At 43.4% G+C, this 16594-nt stretch overlaps 1 protein-coding gene across 1 annotated transcript in view; it reads right to left on the reverse strand.

The window, feature by feature from the left end:
• si:ch211-171b20.3 (uncharacterized) overlaps positions 1 to 16594 on the reverse strand; it is a 65331-nt gene that overhangs the window by 31955 nt on the left and 16782 nt on the right. The window contains exon 2 of the mRNA XM_055634489.1: positions 16449 to 16588. Coding sequence (XP_055490464.1) covers positions 16449 to 16588 — 140 coding nt within the window. The remainder of the gene's footprint in view (positions 1 to 16448; positions 16589 to 16594) is intronic.

The following is a 16594-nucleotide window of genomic DNA, read 5'->3' on the forward strand; positions in this document are numbered from 1 at the left end:
CTCTCTGTAGTAAAACGTGATGCGTTCTGATAATGAAATTAGAAACTTAGCCTTTTCTCGGTAATACCTCAGTACTGTATAACATTCTTTGTCTGGTGAATCTTTGCGTTCATACCATGAATGCTTCCAAGATCAGCACAGAATATCTCAAGTTTTGTCAAATACACTTGATACAGTTTTTTCATGCTTATCAAATTTGATCTTTGAACCAGCAGAGCACTTTCTTCACTTTCACCACTGCAGCTTTACAACATTGCTGTAATTTTGATCCTTTCTCCAGTGTAGGCACAAAGAATAGTGAATGAGTTTCCATGTAACATCTGGCCAATTGCTGTTTAAATTCCAGTTCACATATCACTGGTACTGGAACTCCAGTTCTTACAAAAGATCATTGACCCAACTAGAAATTATATTTCTCTCTTCCCGGATGCTGTCTGCCTGCTCGTTATTTCCACCATTTTCTGTTTTTATTTCAAACAACATCAACACCTTTCTCCTTCATTGGTATGCAAAGATTCAGTAGAATTATCTTAGAGTGGGTACACAATAGCCATCTAGGAAAAACATCCTCCTAACCTAATTTATGCAAACAAAATCCTTTACAACTCTTCTCAATAGGTTTCATATTGAATAGTTACTCCAGTTTGTCATGATCTTCCTTGACAAATGCTCCTTGGTACAATATATACATGGCAAACAGACGCAGTCTGTTTGCAGTCATTAATTCTAATGATATGTGCCAGCACATCAATGAAATCTTTTCGAAGGTTACACAGAAAAGCTGGAGAAACTCAGCGGGTGCAGCAGCATCTATGGAGCGAAGGAAATAGGCAACGTTTCGGGCCGAAACCCTTCTTCAGACGTTTCGAAACGTTGCCTATTTCCTTCGCTCCATAGATGCTGTACCCGCTGAGTTTCTCCAGCTTTTCTGTGTAACCTTCGATTCTCCAGCATCTGCAGTTCCCTCTTAAACAATGAATTTTTTCGGCTAGGATTTGATCACGACTGGCCCTAATTGAGTCACTCAGTAAAGGGTTGGACAGTGGAGATGCAAATGGCGAAGATTTAAATACCGCATGGATGAACTCCAGAAATTAATCATCCCTGTCTAGCGAGAAAATAAAACAGGAAGGCGGCTCAACCATGGCTGAGGGAAGTGAAGGATAGTGTTAAAGCCAAGGAAGAGGCATATAAATTGGCCAGACGAAGCGGCAAACCAGATTGGGAGAAATTTAGAACTCGACAGAAGAGGGTAAAGGGGTTAATTAAGGGGGGAAAAGAGTATGAAAGAAAGTTTGCGGGAAATATGAACACTGACTGTAAAAGTTTCTATAGGTATGTAAAAAGGAAAAGATTAGTGAAGATGAATGTAGGTCCCTTACAGTCAGAGACAGGTGAATTTATAATGGAAAACAAAAGAAATGGCAGAACAGTTAAACAAGTACTTTGGTTCTGTCTTCACTAAGGAAGACAAAAACAAACTCCCGGAAGTACTAGGGGAACAATTTATGAAGGGGAAATCTAGTGGGAGGGAGAAACTGAAGGGAATCCAAATTGGTCAGAAAATGGTGTTTGGTAAACTGTTGGGACTGAAGGCAAATAAATCCCCCGGGTCAGATGGTCTGCATCCTAGAGTACTCAAGGAGGTGGCCCTAGAAATTGTGGATGCATTGGTGATCATTTTCCAAAGGATCAGTTCTTGTGGACTGGAGGGTAGCCAATGTAACTCCACTTTTAAAGAAAGGAGGGAGTGAGAAAGCAGGGGATTATAGGCCAGAGCCTTACATTGGTATTGGGGAAAATGTTGGAATCAATTATTAAAGATGTTATAGCAGTGCATTTGGAAAGCAGTGGCAGGATCAGTCAAATAGTCAAACGAGATGGATTTATGAAGGGGAAATCGTGCTTGACTAATCTTTTGGAATTTTTTGAGGATGTAACAAGTAGAATGGATAAGGGAGAGCCAGTGGCTGTAGTGTATCTGGACTTTCAAAAAGTCTTTGACAAGTTCCTACACAAGGGATTAGTGTGCAAAATTATAGCACATGATATTGGGGGTAGGGTATTGACATGGATAGAGAACTGGTTGGCAGAAAGGAAGCAAAGAGTAGGAATGAACGGGTCCTTTTCAGAATGGCAGGCAGTGACTAGTAATGTGCCGCAAGGCTCGGTGCTGGGACCCCAATTGTTTACAATATATATTAACGATTTAGACAAGGGAATTAAATGTAACATCTCTAACTTTGCGGATGACATAAAGCTGGGTGGCAGTGTGAGCTGCGAGGAGATGCTATGAGGCTGCAGGGTGACCTGGATAGGTTGGGTGAGTGAGCAGATGCATGGCAGATGCAGAATAATATGGATAAATGTGAGGTTATCCCCTTTAGTAGCAGATTATTATCTGAATGGTGTCAGATTAGGAGAATGGGAGGTGCAACGAGACCTGGGTGTGCTTGTAAATCAGCCACTGAAAGTAAGCATGCAGGTACAGCAGGTAGCGAAGAAAGCCAATGGCATGTATGCCTTCATTACGAGAGGATTTGAGTTTAGGAGCAATGAGGTCCTACTGCAGTTGTACAGGGCCCTCGTGAGACCACGCCTGTGCAATTTTGGTCTCCTAGAATAGAATAGAATAGAATAGAATAGAATATAATAGAATGCTATTCATTGTCATTCAAACCTGGGTTTGAACGAAATTCCATTTCTACAATGTTTTACATTACAACACAATCCAAGACCCACACTTAACACAGTTTACATAAACATCCATCACAGTGAGTCTCCAACATCTCCTCACTGTGATGGAAGGCAAAGTCTTTATCTCTTCCCTTTGTTCCTTCTCCCGTGGTCCAGCAGTCCAACTGCAGTGTCGAGGCGAACTGGGGCTCCGATGTTAAAGCCCCCGGCGGGCGATGGTAAGTCGTGAGGCCGTTTAAGCCACGCCGGGCGATGTTAGGCCCCGGCTCCATGTCCTTAAACCCGCGATTCCAGCGGGAGAAGTCGTCGTTGCGGAGCTCAGAAAAGCGGTCTCCCACCAGGGACTTGGAGCTCCCGATGTTCCCATCCACCGGGTCTGCGGCCGGTGCCTCCGAACTCCAAAAGTCGGGTCGCAGCCGCGCGCCACCACAGCTCTTCCCGCTCCGAAGTTGGCCAGCTCCGCTATGTCAGTTCCGCAGGCTCTGCAACTGGAGCCCTCAGGTTAGTCCCGGCCGGAGGTCGCCGCCGGCTCCACGATGTTAGGCCCAACGACATCCGAGACCCGACAGGGAATAGTCGGGTCCCCGCACAGGGAAGAGATTAACGGTTTCCCCCACAGCCCCCCCCCCCCCCCACCCCCCACATATACACAGCTAAAAAAAATAATAAAACCTAACTCGAAGACATACATTTAACAAGACAAAAAAAAAAAGACAGACGACTGTAGTCGAGCCGCTGCCGTTAGGCGCCGCCACTTCCTAATTTAAGGAATGCAGTGTAGGTTCACCAGGTTAATTCCCGGTATGGCGGGACAGACATATGATGAAAGAATGGGTCAACTGGGCTTGTACTCTCTGGAATTTAGGATGAGACGGGATTTTATAATAAAGAACGTTAAATATAAGAAAAGATATAACATTCTTGGAGGATTGGACAGGGTAGATGCAGGAAAAATATTCCCGCTGTTGGGGGAGTCCAGTTCCAGGGGTCACAGTTTAAGAATAAGGGGTAGGCCATTTAGGATTGAGATGAGGAAAAACATTTTCACCTAGAGAGTTGTGAATCTGTGGAATTAGAGAATGCCACAGAAGGTAGTGGAGGCCAATTCACTGGATATTTTCAAGTTTAAAGTTCAAAGATTTAGCTCTTAAGGCTAAGGGAATCAAGGGATATGGGGAAAAAGCCGGAACGCGGTACTGATTTTGGATGATCAACCATGATCATATTGAATGGTGGTGCTGGCTCGAAGGGCCGAATGGCCTACTCCTGCATCTATTTTCTATGTTCTTTGTTTCTAAATCTTGTGCCTACTTGACTTCCACTACCATTCCGATAAAATATCAATGACCTGCTTGCGCTGTAACATATAACTGTTATTATTATTGGATATGTAAAGTCAATTAACAATTGTTATAAACTATAACAAGTGGGGATGGAGGGGTTATGGAATTGGTGTGTGGGTAGGTGGGTCAATGAGAGCCTTTATGTATGTTATGTCTTGTGCTGTATGTTTTATGTTGGACCCCCTCGAAAACGAGATGACTGTCCATCTCAAGGGGTTATCCATGAATAAACTTGTTTCAAACTTGTTTCAAAATGTATGCTTCACATGATGCAGCCTCCTCCAAATATGTATTTTCTACGAAATTATAATCCCACAACATTTTCTCCACAGCCATTTAAGATTCAATGTTCAGCAATCTCTCAAATCTACCAGCAAGTTTCACATAGCTGCCAACAAGTTTCACACAACTGATTCCAACTAATGAATTTACACGTTATTATACGAGTTGGTAATGGGGCACTCATTTAACTTATTTAACTATATCTATCATATCATAAATCATATATCAATTAAAACTCTGTGTGTGTGTGTGCATGCATGCATGCATGCGTGTGTGTGGGTGTGTGTGTGTCATTTTGCATGTGAAACGTATCTCCTCGAAAACCAGATGCCGAAATGGGAAAATGTTTACATATTTCAGTAGAGATTTTCCTTGCGAGTTTAGAAATCCACTCCTCTGTACCTTTGGTACATTATTTTCCTGACTTTTTAATAAAAATTGTTGAACAATCTGACCTTTTTTAAAAAAAAAATCTGACCGCTGCCCAGCTGCTGATGTTACAATAACAGTGAAATTTTTACATCTTCTGGTAGAAAATTTCCTTATGATTTCAAAAATCCAATCCTCTATAAATTTTGTCGATTATTTCCCGAGATATTTACTAAAATTTATCACCAAACTGACATTAAAAAAATATTAATGTTGCCCAGCTGCTGACCTCACAATGCCTTTTCCAAATGCCAAAGACAGTTAAAAAAAAAAACATTGCTGTCTTCATTTACAGCTTAGATCTGACCTGCTGTGTGTGTGTGAGGGGGGGGGGGGGTCCTCCCCAGAATTACATAGAGCTGCCGACAGCTTTCATGCATGAGACGCGGACGCTTCATTTCCAGAACATTCTGAACGTGTGACGTCCCTGTCTCTCCCCCTCTCTCTCTCCCCATCTCGCTCTTTCCTCCCCTCTCTCTTCCCCCCTCCCTTCTCTCTCTCCCCACCCCTGCCCTCCCCCACCACCCCCCTGCCCTCCCCCCCCACCCTCCCTCCCTCTCCTAAATCCCCTTTCACCCTCTCCTACCCCCCTTTCCTCCACCCCATCCCCTCCCTTTCCCCCCCTCTCTCGTCCCCTCTCTCTCTCACACCTCCCCCCCTCTCCCTCCTCTCTCTCTAGCCCTTCTGTATCTGCCCCTTTCTCTCTCTCTCTCTCTCCCCATTCTCTCTCTGCCCTCACTCTCTAACTCCCCCCCCTCCCTCTCTAGACGCGCCTGCAAGTTGGGGGCTATGGGTCAGTGGATAGGGCGGTCATGGGTTAAAAGGAGCAAATTAATAATATTAATATATCAATGGGGGTAGTTAGCGTGTGTGCGGGGGGGGATAGTTAGTGTGCGTGACGCCGCATGCCGCCCCCCCCCCCTTCCCCCGCAACCACACGTTCGGGGAACAGACCCAACGGGTCTGCACTTGGTCTAGTATACTTATAAAACTCTGATCTTGGATGTGGATGTATTTGTGTGTATATTTGTGTGTTTGTCTGTGATTCACATCTCCTCGAAAACACGACGCGCTAACGGTGAAAATGTTACATATTATTTACCTCAAGATTTCAAAAATCGCCTTATCTGAAAATTTGATTCACTATTTCTTGATTTTTTAATTAAAATGTCCAAAAATCTGAAATATTTTTTAAAGCTAACGAGCTGATGACGTCACAATGGCTCTGCTCCTTGCGGCCAGCTGCGCAGAGTTTTCAACGCGCAGCCTGCTGGCAGTTATCCATGAGCTGCGAGTTACGTAACCCCCCCTCCCCCCCCGACTCGCAGTCATTTTGTCGCCTCCCGCCCGCAGTCGACTCGCACTTGGCCAACAGCCCTCCCCCCCCCAAAGGCTCTGGATTGAAGCCACTGAACACGCAGTAATTTGGTTGGGCTTCCGAGGGCTTCAGAGGTCCCGCAAGGTCCTAAGAGCTTCCGAGGGCTTCAGTGGACCGGCAAGGTCCCGAGTGCTGCCGAGGCCCGCCGCCCACTCGCAGTCGGCCCCGTCCACACCGCCCGATCGCCAAGTTCAAGTCTGCCCTCTCCCTCTCTCTCCCCCTCCTCTCCCCCCTCTCTCCCCCTCCCCCCATCTCTCCCAACCCTGCCTCTTCTCCTCCTCTACCCCTCCCCCCTTTGTCTCCCCCTTTCCCCCCCTCTCCAAATCAGTTCTCCTCAAAACCCTCCATCCCCATACATTTTTTAGTCTGCCCTGAGCGAATATGAAGTACCCCTCTCTCCCCCTTTCCTCCCCTCTCTCCTGGTTTGCCAAATCAGTTCTTCCAAACAAAACAGACTTCTCCATTTCCTTCTGCCATACATATTTTTAGTAAAAGAGTATTATTTTTTATCTGCATGTTCAGTCTGAGCGAATATGAAGTACCAGTTGTGGTCAGCTCTGTGTGCGCGCTATCTGAATACAATGGATGTCAGCAAAAATAGAAACAATATCACTGAAACAAAATACTGCTCCTCAGCTGCAATCAAGAAAACGCATTAAAATCTCATAAATAGTAAGGATTACTCTTGTCAAATCGTGTTCAGCCATATTTTATTCTCTGGCACCAATTAATATAATGCTTGCTTTCAATTAAAAAGTGCTATGAATACCACTCTAAAATGTGCTTACGCAAAATAATTATCTTTTCTTGATGCCATCTAACCACCAGAGGGAGCTGATGGCAATGCAATACAACTCTTTTTAATTGATTGAAGAATATAGCATGGAACCGGGCCCTTCAAACAAATTGAGTCCACGCCAAATATCAATCAGCCATTCACACTAGATCTATATTATCCCACTTTCCATCCATTCCCTACATACAAGGGGAAATTTACAATTACCAATTAACCAATGTTAATGGGATGTGGAAGGAAAGGGAGAACATGCAAACTCCACATAGACAGCACCTGAGGTCAGGATCAAATCCAGGTCTCTGGCACTGAGGCACCAGGTCTACCAACTGCGCCACTGTCTGCCCATAAAACAAACCCCGCCTCATAGAATCCGAGTAATCGATCAGGGCTGCACAACAAAGGAAACAGACCCTTTGTTCAACTTGTCCATGCTGATCTAGTTGTCCAACCAAGTCTAGTCAAACATGTCTGTACCCGACTCATATTCCTCCAAACATTTACTATGCACATAATTGTCCACATTTCTTTTAAATATTATAATTGTACACATCTCTACCACTTCATCTGGTTCCATGTATGTACCACCCTCTGTGAGGAAAAGGTTGTCCCTCAGGTCCCTTTTAAATCTTCTCCCCTCATCTCCAAACTGTGCCCTATAGTTTTGATTCCCCTACACTGGGGAAAAGACTGGCTATTCACCTATTCTAAGCCCCTCATGATTTTATACACCTCAACAAAGTCATCCTTCTGCTTCCACACTTCAGGGGGAAAAAACACAGACAATCCAGCCTCTCCTTATAACTGAAACCCTCCAGACCCGGTAACATCCTCAAATCTATTGTGTATCCTTTCAAATTTAATGATATCCTTCCTATAGCACAGTAAACAAAACTGTACACCTCCGGATGTATTCTTGCCAATGTCTTACACAACTATAACATGATGTCTGCCCACTTGTGTTCCACGTTCATGGAACCATATACCTGCTCGCCTAGGTCTCTCGGGTCTACAAACAAGTATCAGAGAAAAGGATTGAAGACTTTGGAATTGTTTTTGTGCAAAACTTTTGTAGTTACCTAAAGTTGGATAATTCAATGTTTGTACCATTGGGAATAACTACTCAATATGGAATATGAGGTGCTGTTCCTCCAGCTAGCGTGTGGCCTCAGTCTGGCAATAAGTGCCCAATCCAGAAAGGTCAGTATGGGAATGGAAAGAGGAGTTAAAATGGTTAGCAACCGGGCGATCTAGTAGGCCTTGGTGGACCAAGCACAGGTATTTGGCAAAATGGTGCCAAATCTGCAGCTGCACAAAAATGCCAGGGATGGGTTTGTTTGGGTGGGAAGGGATGAGTGAACCAAGGAGTTGCAATTTGATCCAAAACTGGCGGTGTGATAGGAAGCAGAGGGTAATGGGCAATGAGGTTTATGACAGGGATCACGCCTGGGACTCTTGGTGTTTGTTGTATTCAGTAACAAACTGAACGCACGCATAGGAGATATGGCTTGTAAATTTGTAGACAACACAAAGGTTGTTGTTGATATTGAAGAGCATAGTCTTTGTCTGTGTAACAGGAAGAATGAGTTGGGTGTACACATGCATAAATCTTTGCGACAGGATATGTTGAGAGAGTGTTCAGTACAGCATATGGGATATTAGTCAATAGACAATAGGTGCAGGAGTAGGCCATTCGGCCCTTCAAGCCAGCACCGCCATTCAATGAGATCATGGCTGATCATCCCCAATCAGTACCCCTTTCCTGCCTTCTCCCCATATCCCCTGACTCAGCTATCTTTAAGAACCCAATCTAGCCCTGAGGCAAAGAATTCCACAGACTCACAACTCTGTGAAAAAGTGTTTCCTAATCTCCATTCTAAATGGCTTACCCCTTATTCTTAAACTGTGACCCCTGGTTCTGGACTCCCCCAACATCAGGAACATGTTTCCTGCCTCTAGCATGTCCAAACCCTTAATAATCTTATATGTTTCAATAAGATCCCCTCTCATCCTTTTAAACTCCAGAGTACACAAGCCCAGCTGCTCTATTCTCTCAGCACATGACAGTCCCGCCATCCCGGGAATTAACCTTGTAAACCTACAGTGCACTCCCTCAATAGCAAGAATGTCCTTCCTCAAATTAGGTGGAACACACTTCACGGCATGGAGGTCCCGAATCAGTACTTTCCTACTGAAGTCCGCGGCTTCAGGATGTTATAGGCAGCAAGCCGGCAGTCAGAGCTCTTCTCTGGCAACCCCCGGCGAGGGATCCCAGGCTCCGGGTGGTAAGTTCATGCCGCGCCCACGGCTAGAAGCTCTGCAGACTGCGGCTTCAGGATGTCATAGGCCGCGGGTCAGCAGTCGGAGCTCTTCTCGGCGATCCCCAGCAAGGGATCCCAGGCTCTGTATGATAACTCAACTCCACGCCCATGGCTAGAAGCTCCGCAGACCCCAGTCCCCACGGTGCCAAAGTCACTAGGCCAGCGATTGGAGCACTCCTCTCTGGCAACCCCCTGCTCTGCGATGAAAAGTCCACGCTGCGCCTGCTGCCAATGCTCCAGGCTCGTCTCTGGGAAAGGCCGCTCCAATCCATGGTGTTAGGCCGCGAGGGAGGCGACATGGAAAAATACGCCTCTCTGTGGAGGAGGCGGCCAAAAGCGGTTTCCCCCTTACCCCTCCTCACCACCCGCCACATAAGACATACTGAGAGACACCCAAGGTAACACTAGATACACCAAAAAAAACAAAAAGAAGTAGAAATGACAAACAAGCTGCTGGCAGGACAGCTGTCTCGCAGCGCCCCCACCAACCCCAATTAGTCCAAATCTGCCCACCACACTTTAGTATGGACATAATGGCTATGGGATGATGCAAAATAATTTCTTGGAATGATTTATGGGATGGTTTTAATTCACAAGGTGAGATTGGAGCAAAGCAGATCAAGAGTTCTGACAGAAGTGTATAATATTCTGAATAGCAGATGGTTCAACAACACAATACAAATTCTGGGGCAATAGGAAAATGTGAGGAAAAATTATGATTTGAAACTCAGTACCTGCAAGGTTGGCAGGAACACAACACAGATTTCTGACATAATGATCCCTCCCAATTTTATGTTGGCTGTGGGAGCCATTTATATTTATTGTTGGCATCTCATATTATTTTGCTTATACAGGTATATATATTGCAGTATTATTTTGGACACTTGGGGGAGGTCATTAAATGTACAGGGTGGTGTATATATAAGGGCATAGGGGACAGGAAGGGGCAGGCACAGGGAGGGAGCGCATACAGTTCTCAGCAGACCAGGGACAGAGCAGCCAGCTACAACTTGCATGCAGAATTAGGAAAACCTGGTACATTCATCTCTTTGTTTGTGCAACTACCTCAATAAACAACCAAATACACTGGAAATAACGACTGGAAGATCTGTTCTATTGGGTCTGCGTAAGATCACTCCAACTGTACCTGTGTATCAATGGCAACTGGAAAAGAGGGCACTGGAAAAGTTGAAAATTTGCCATTACACTTAAGTGAGAACTTGCTTTATGAGTGAAACTTGAGCTTGTGAATCATTCAAATGGAACAGGGATTGTTTTATTTCACAAACCTGACACAGCCATCCCCATTCAACTGGAGATTGTCGCCACCTGCGCTAATCTGACTGACGGAGATTGGAAACCCCGAAAGCCAATGCACAGGGAGAGTGAGTATGTACAGCATTGAGCTTTATTGGAGAAGCTATATATGATAAGCTGTATTGGAAAACGTTTACTGTAATGGAGTTAATTGACTGAATGCTATAATCACACAACAATATCAGTTGTTTGAAACATTGTGCGGTTGGCATACGGTTTTCACATCAACAAGTCTTAAAGGGATAGTGAACAAGTATGCCTGTTGTCAGATCTGATGCTGAGTCACAAGATGGCGATGTTGGAAAGGATTCTGAAAAAAGGGTTATTAAATCCACTGCCAAAGGCTTAGAATTGCTCATTGAAAATTGTCAGACGACAAGAAACTCGAGATGTAAACAAGTTAAGTTAATGGAAATGATGAAAGAGCTCATGAAATCAAAGGAAAATGCAAATGAAGTACAATCTAACCTGGTTCAATTAATCAAGCCCTGTGATGAAGTCAAAGAAAGGCATGTCATTTGGTGAAGTTACCACTGCCTGATAATGAGCTTGAGAAGCAAAACCATCGGTTTCAACAAAAAATTGAAACTTTTAATGGTTTTATACAAGATGTAAAGGTGTGGTTATCTGATGTTGGACAGCAAATTACACAATCCATTGTTGAAGGTGCCATATAACAGATTGTTGGAAACTCAGATGACATTGGGGCCTGATGACAATGTTCCAAATGCCTCAAAACCTAAACTAAGCTACAAATCTAGTTCTTCATCCTGAACCTTCTGAATTTTGTAGTTGGCAGGGCAGTACTCTGCATATTGCCGACTTGAACAATTTAACATTTTTATCAAGCCAATTTAACCTGTACGTCTTTGGAGCGCAGGAGGAAACTGAAGATCTCGGATAAAACCCACACAGATCACAGGGAGAACATACAAACTCCATACAGACAGCACCCGTAGTCGGTGATCGAACCCGGGTCTCTGGCGCTGCATTTTGCTGTAAGACAGCATCACTACCGCTGTGCCACCGTGCATCTTCAATGTCCTCTGCTTGCATTAAAGCTCAGGCACAAAATGTTGCTCTCATGGAACGGGTTGCTGCCCTGAAGAAAAGGCATGAGCTTGATGCACACGAAGAACAATTGAAAAGAAAGAAAGAACAGCTGGAACTAGGGACAGAACTGGCAGACACTGCAAAGATCAATGTATTTGAGGCCATGAGATCAAGAAGCAGCTCTTGAGTATATGATGGGATGAGCTCTTAAATGAGAAAAGAAACTGCTCAAAAGGAAATATCAGCTAAATTAAATCCACATGCAAAAGAATACTTACCTGATCAAGTGCAACAGGTTGTTAGACCAAAATAAACAATTCATGAACTATCTGTTAGAGCTCATGATGTGACCCATCTAACTCAATACTCTCTTCAAAGGCAAAATGTACAGACTCATGTGCAAAAGGATGTGCAGGGGCATGTTCGCAGTACCCCTCCTGTACTGACTGATGGAAGCCAAGGTGATATCTGTAACCTAATTCAGAGGCAAAATGACATCACGGCTCTTCTGGCTCAACAAAATCTCTCTTCTACTTTACCATCAAGAGACATTCCTGTTTATGATGGTGATCCTTTGCAGTATAAAATTTTCATCAGGGCATTTGAATGAGGAGTGGAAAGAAGGATGAATGATTACAGTGACGGCTTGCATTTTCTTGACCAATATACAAGAGAGCATTCAAAAGACTTAGTCTGCAGCTGCCAACATTTGCCTCCAGCCCAGGGCTATCAAAGAGCAAAAAATCTGCTTTAAGAACATTTTGGTGATGAACATTAAATTGCCACTGCATATATGGACAAGGCATTTGCCTGGTCAGTGATCAGGTCAGAGGATGTGAAGGCATTGCAAGTGTTCACACTGTTCTTTAGAGGTTGTTGCAATGCAATGGAACATCTCACCTATATGGAGGAAATTAATGTTGCTTCCAATATGAGGACCATCGTTCTAAAACTGCTTTACAAGCTCAGGGACAAGTGGAAGAATAGGGCATGTCAGCTCCAGGAACAACGTGGCCATCGAGCTAGATTTTCTGACCTGGTAGACTTCATAGAGAGACGTCAAGATACTGTCAGATCCACTTTTTGGAAGCATCCAGGATGCTCTACTTTTGCTAAAGCAAAAGAAAGGTCAAAACCAAGAGGAAGCAGTTTTGCAACAACTATAATACCTGTAGAAACACCAGCGCAAGAAAATCTGACAACAAATGGAATGAAAAGAAATGTATCCACCACCAATTCTCAAGGTTCTTGGTTGTTCTGTAATAAAAGTGGTCACACATTGGGGCGGTGTCCACAGATCAGGGGCATGGAGAAAAGACAGACTTCTTAAAAGAGAAGGGAGTCTGTTATGGATGTTTGAAAATAGGACACATGAGCAGAGACTGCAAGAGTCGTTTGACGTGATGTGTGCAACCAAAATCATCCTGAAATACTTTACATTGAACAAAAGGACAAAGAGAAGAAACCAGAACATACAGAACAGAATGAGAAACCAATTGTGAGTAATGCTGTTCTCTCACTTCATATGTGTGGGCATATTGGGGCCGGTGACAAAACCTGCATCTTCTCAATTGTACCAGTAAAGAGCCACAAGGGGGACACAGTGTTGCAAACTTAAGCATGTTTGGATCATGGAAGTTCATCGACCTTTTGCACAGAAAGCTTGATGAGAAGGCTGAACATTACAGGACTGAAGACCAATATTCTCTTGCGTACCATGAACCGTGAAGCCTATGATCAGTCAACATATCTCAGGTTTGGAAATATCTAGTCTGGACAAAGACGATTTTATTCAACTATCTGATGTGTTCACACATAAGACCATGCCTGTTTCCCAGCTAAACATTCCCAGAAAGGAAGATCTGATACAATGGCCTTACTTGAAGGACATCAAGATTCCTGAAATAGACTCTGGCATTGACCTGCTCATCGAGACAAATGCTTCAAAGGTATTCGAACCTTGGGAGCTGTCAACAGCCAAGGGGATTGACCATATGCTGTGAGGACCCTGCTGGGGTGGGTCATCTATGGTCCGCTGAGAGGAGACAACGACAGCAGGGACGAAAATGGCTGCCCTGCTGCTGTCAGCCAAGCTGAATATGCAGGAGCTCTGTAAGAAAAGACATGGATGGGATGGAAACATACCCCAAACCTTCTCTCAGCGATGCACAGGATGGTTAGCAAATCTCAACAAGATGGCGGAGTTTAAAGTGGACTGGTGCATGAAGCCCACAAGTATTGGTCAAATCAGATATGCACAGCTGCACCACTTTTCAGATGCCAGCGAAAGTGGACACGGATAGCGGAGGGAGATGGAGAGAGAGAGAGATAGAGAGGGGGGCACGCCCAGAGTTGAACGGTAGGTGTCCTGCCTTGGCCAGAGGCCCCCTTGATTTCGAGGCCCCAGGCTTCAGCCTATGAAGCCTAATGGTAAATCCGGCTCTGCGAGGCCCCCCCTAGACCTCGAGTCCCTAAGCTTAAGCTTGTCTAGCTTATTGGTAAATCCAGCCCTGAGCGTAGGTTCACCAAGTTAATTCCCAGGATGGCAGTACCTGTACTGACATATGATGAAAGAATGGATCGACTAGGCTTACATTCACTGGAATTTAGAAGGTTGAGAGGGGATCTTATAGAAACATATAAAATTCTTAAGGGATTGGACAGGCTAAATGCAGGAAAAATGTTCCCGATGTTGGGGGAGTCCAGAACCAGGGGTCACAGTTTAAGAATAAGGGGTGGGCCATTTAGCACTGAGAAGAGGAAAAACATTTTCATCCAGAGAGTTGTGAATCTGTGTAATTCTCTACCACAGAAGGCAGTGGAGGCCAATTCACTGGAAGTATTCAAGAGAGTTATTTATAGCTCTTAGGGCTAACGGAATCAAGGGATATGGGAAGAAAGCAGGAACGGGGTTCTGATTTTGAATAATTAGCCTTGATCATATTGAATGCTCGCCTACTCAGTGCCTACTCCTGCAAATATTTTCTATGTTTCTCTTATTCTTATTCTCTTGTTTAAGAAAGAACTGCAGATGCTGGAAAAATCAAAGGTAGACAAAAATACTGGAGAAACTCAGCGGGCGAGGCAGCATCTATGGAGCGAAGGAATAGGTGATGTTTCGGGTCGAGACCCTTCTTCAGAATTATTCTCTTATTCTATTAATTTTTAAATACATTTCCTGTCTAATATTCACTAGTTTTGACAAAGGATTCAACTAAAATGTTCACACTTATTCTCACCCAAAGATTCTCAAAGTCATCCAAGCAGTCTGCCACGTCTTTGCTGTCTATCAAGCACCCATTTACACTAATCCCATTTTGTTCTACCTACTTTCCCCATCAATTCCCTCCTGGATTCTACCATCCACCTACATGAGGGACAATGTGCGAGGAAACCGAAGACCCAGGCAGCCACTGGGAGAATATGCAAACTCCATGCGGACAGCACCAGATGTTTTGATTGAATCGGGGACAGTGAAGCTGCGAGGCAGCAGCACTACCAGCTGCACTTAAATGTATGTTCAGATACACTGGTTAAACATAATTTGCTTGTTAAATGTTGAATAGCTGATTAAATTAATGATTATTTTAGGTTATTTCCATTTCCTATTTACTAGTTATTCTCCATCTATCTACTTTCAACGTATGAACCAGTACTCTGACAAAAAATCAAGTGAGAATGGCAAGGGCACAGGATATATTATGGTGGGAAATCTCATTGATTCATCAAACAGGACATTCAGAGACAAAGCTGCCACACTGGCTCAACATCAGATGGTAAATGTTCAAATATGGGGAATAAAACCTTTTGATCCTTTTCATCAATTTATCTGTTTCAGATCATTGTAGAGACATGGGCCCATCATCTCACCAGAGAAGCCTTCCATTTTATTTTGTAATATTTCTACACTGCTAAATAGAACGGATTCAGAACAAATCCAGCAGCTCAAAACTGGCCATCTATAAAACATTACACGTCATTGGTTCCAACAGTTATATTTAATCTCTATCTGTACTCTTATATCTGAAAATATTCCTCATTAACTTCAATAAAAAGAAAGGAAATCAATGTTTATCTTTCAATGGCAAGTGTATCCTTGAGCTCTACGCATGCATCTGCAATTTCAGCTTTTCTGCTGGACTTGATGTAATCTAACAAAGTGTAATGAACGCAGAGAGCATTAAAACTGAAAAGGAATGCAATGTGTTATAAAATGGTAGCTCACAATCACCTTAACAGCAATTAAGGAATGACAAAAAATGTTTTGCCTTGCCAGCAATGCTCTTGGCCCTAAAGTAAATATAAATCAAAATCAAAACGTTGCTATATATATGCACTTTAACTCTATCCACCTCACTTGATTTTCAAACAGATATGGAAAACAATTTTTTAACACTTTGCAAACGTAATCCCGAATACTCAACCAAATTAGCTTTTCATGTGAGGTTGATAACACTATTGCTCCTTGTGTGAAAATGTATATCCCGATTTCACTTGATTTTTTTGAAAGACAGAGCTATAATTCTGACAATTCCTCCTTGTACTGGATCTTCCCACCAGAAAAAAAATGGTTCTCCGAAAATACTAGATTTAATACTTTTTTCCCCTTCATTTAAAAAAAAATGGTGATTTGGTTCATCGCCCTTCAACTCAAAAATACAATAGCACTGTTTTAATGCTGCCAGACAAATGTTACTTTATCTATGAGTATTTAATTTAACAGTGGAGTCAAGATTTTATGTGTACAGAATTAAAAAAATATATTAAAATTCACATTGCTAAAGATTACAGACAAAATTTAAGAGAATGATTCAAGTATTTAAAGTTCAAATTACCTTTACTCCCACCAAGTCCTGCACTGGTTTTCTTGCTCCAGTCAAATGGAAACTGATCTTTTGAGAACTCTTCAAATAAACCGGTGGGGAGCAATCTTTGTTTTGGGCTTCGACTTGTGCATTCTTGCCTTTCTTTTGAACTGAAA

The sequence above is a fragment of the Leucoraja erinacea genome, chromosome 4, assembly GCF_028641065.1.
Source record: "Leucoraja erinacea ecotype New England chromosome 4, Leri_hhj_1, whole genome shotgun sequence".
NCBI classification, from domain to species: Eukaryota; Metazoa; Chordata; class Chondrichthyes; order Rajiformes; family Rajidae; genus Leucoraja; species Leucoraja erinaceus.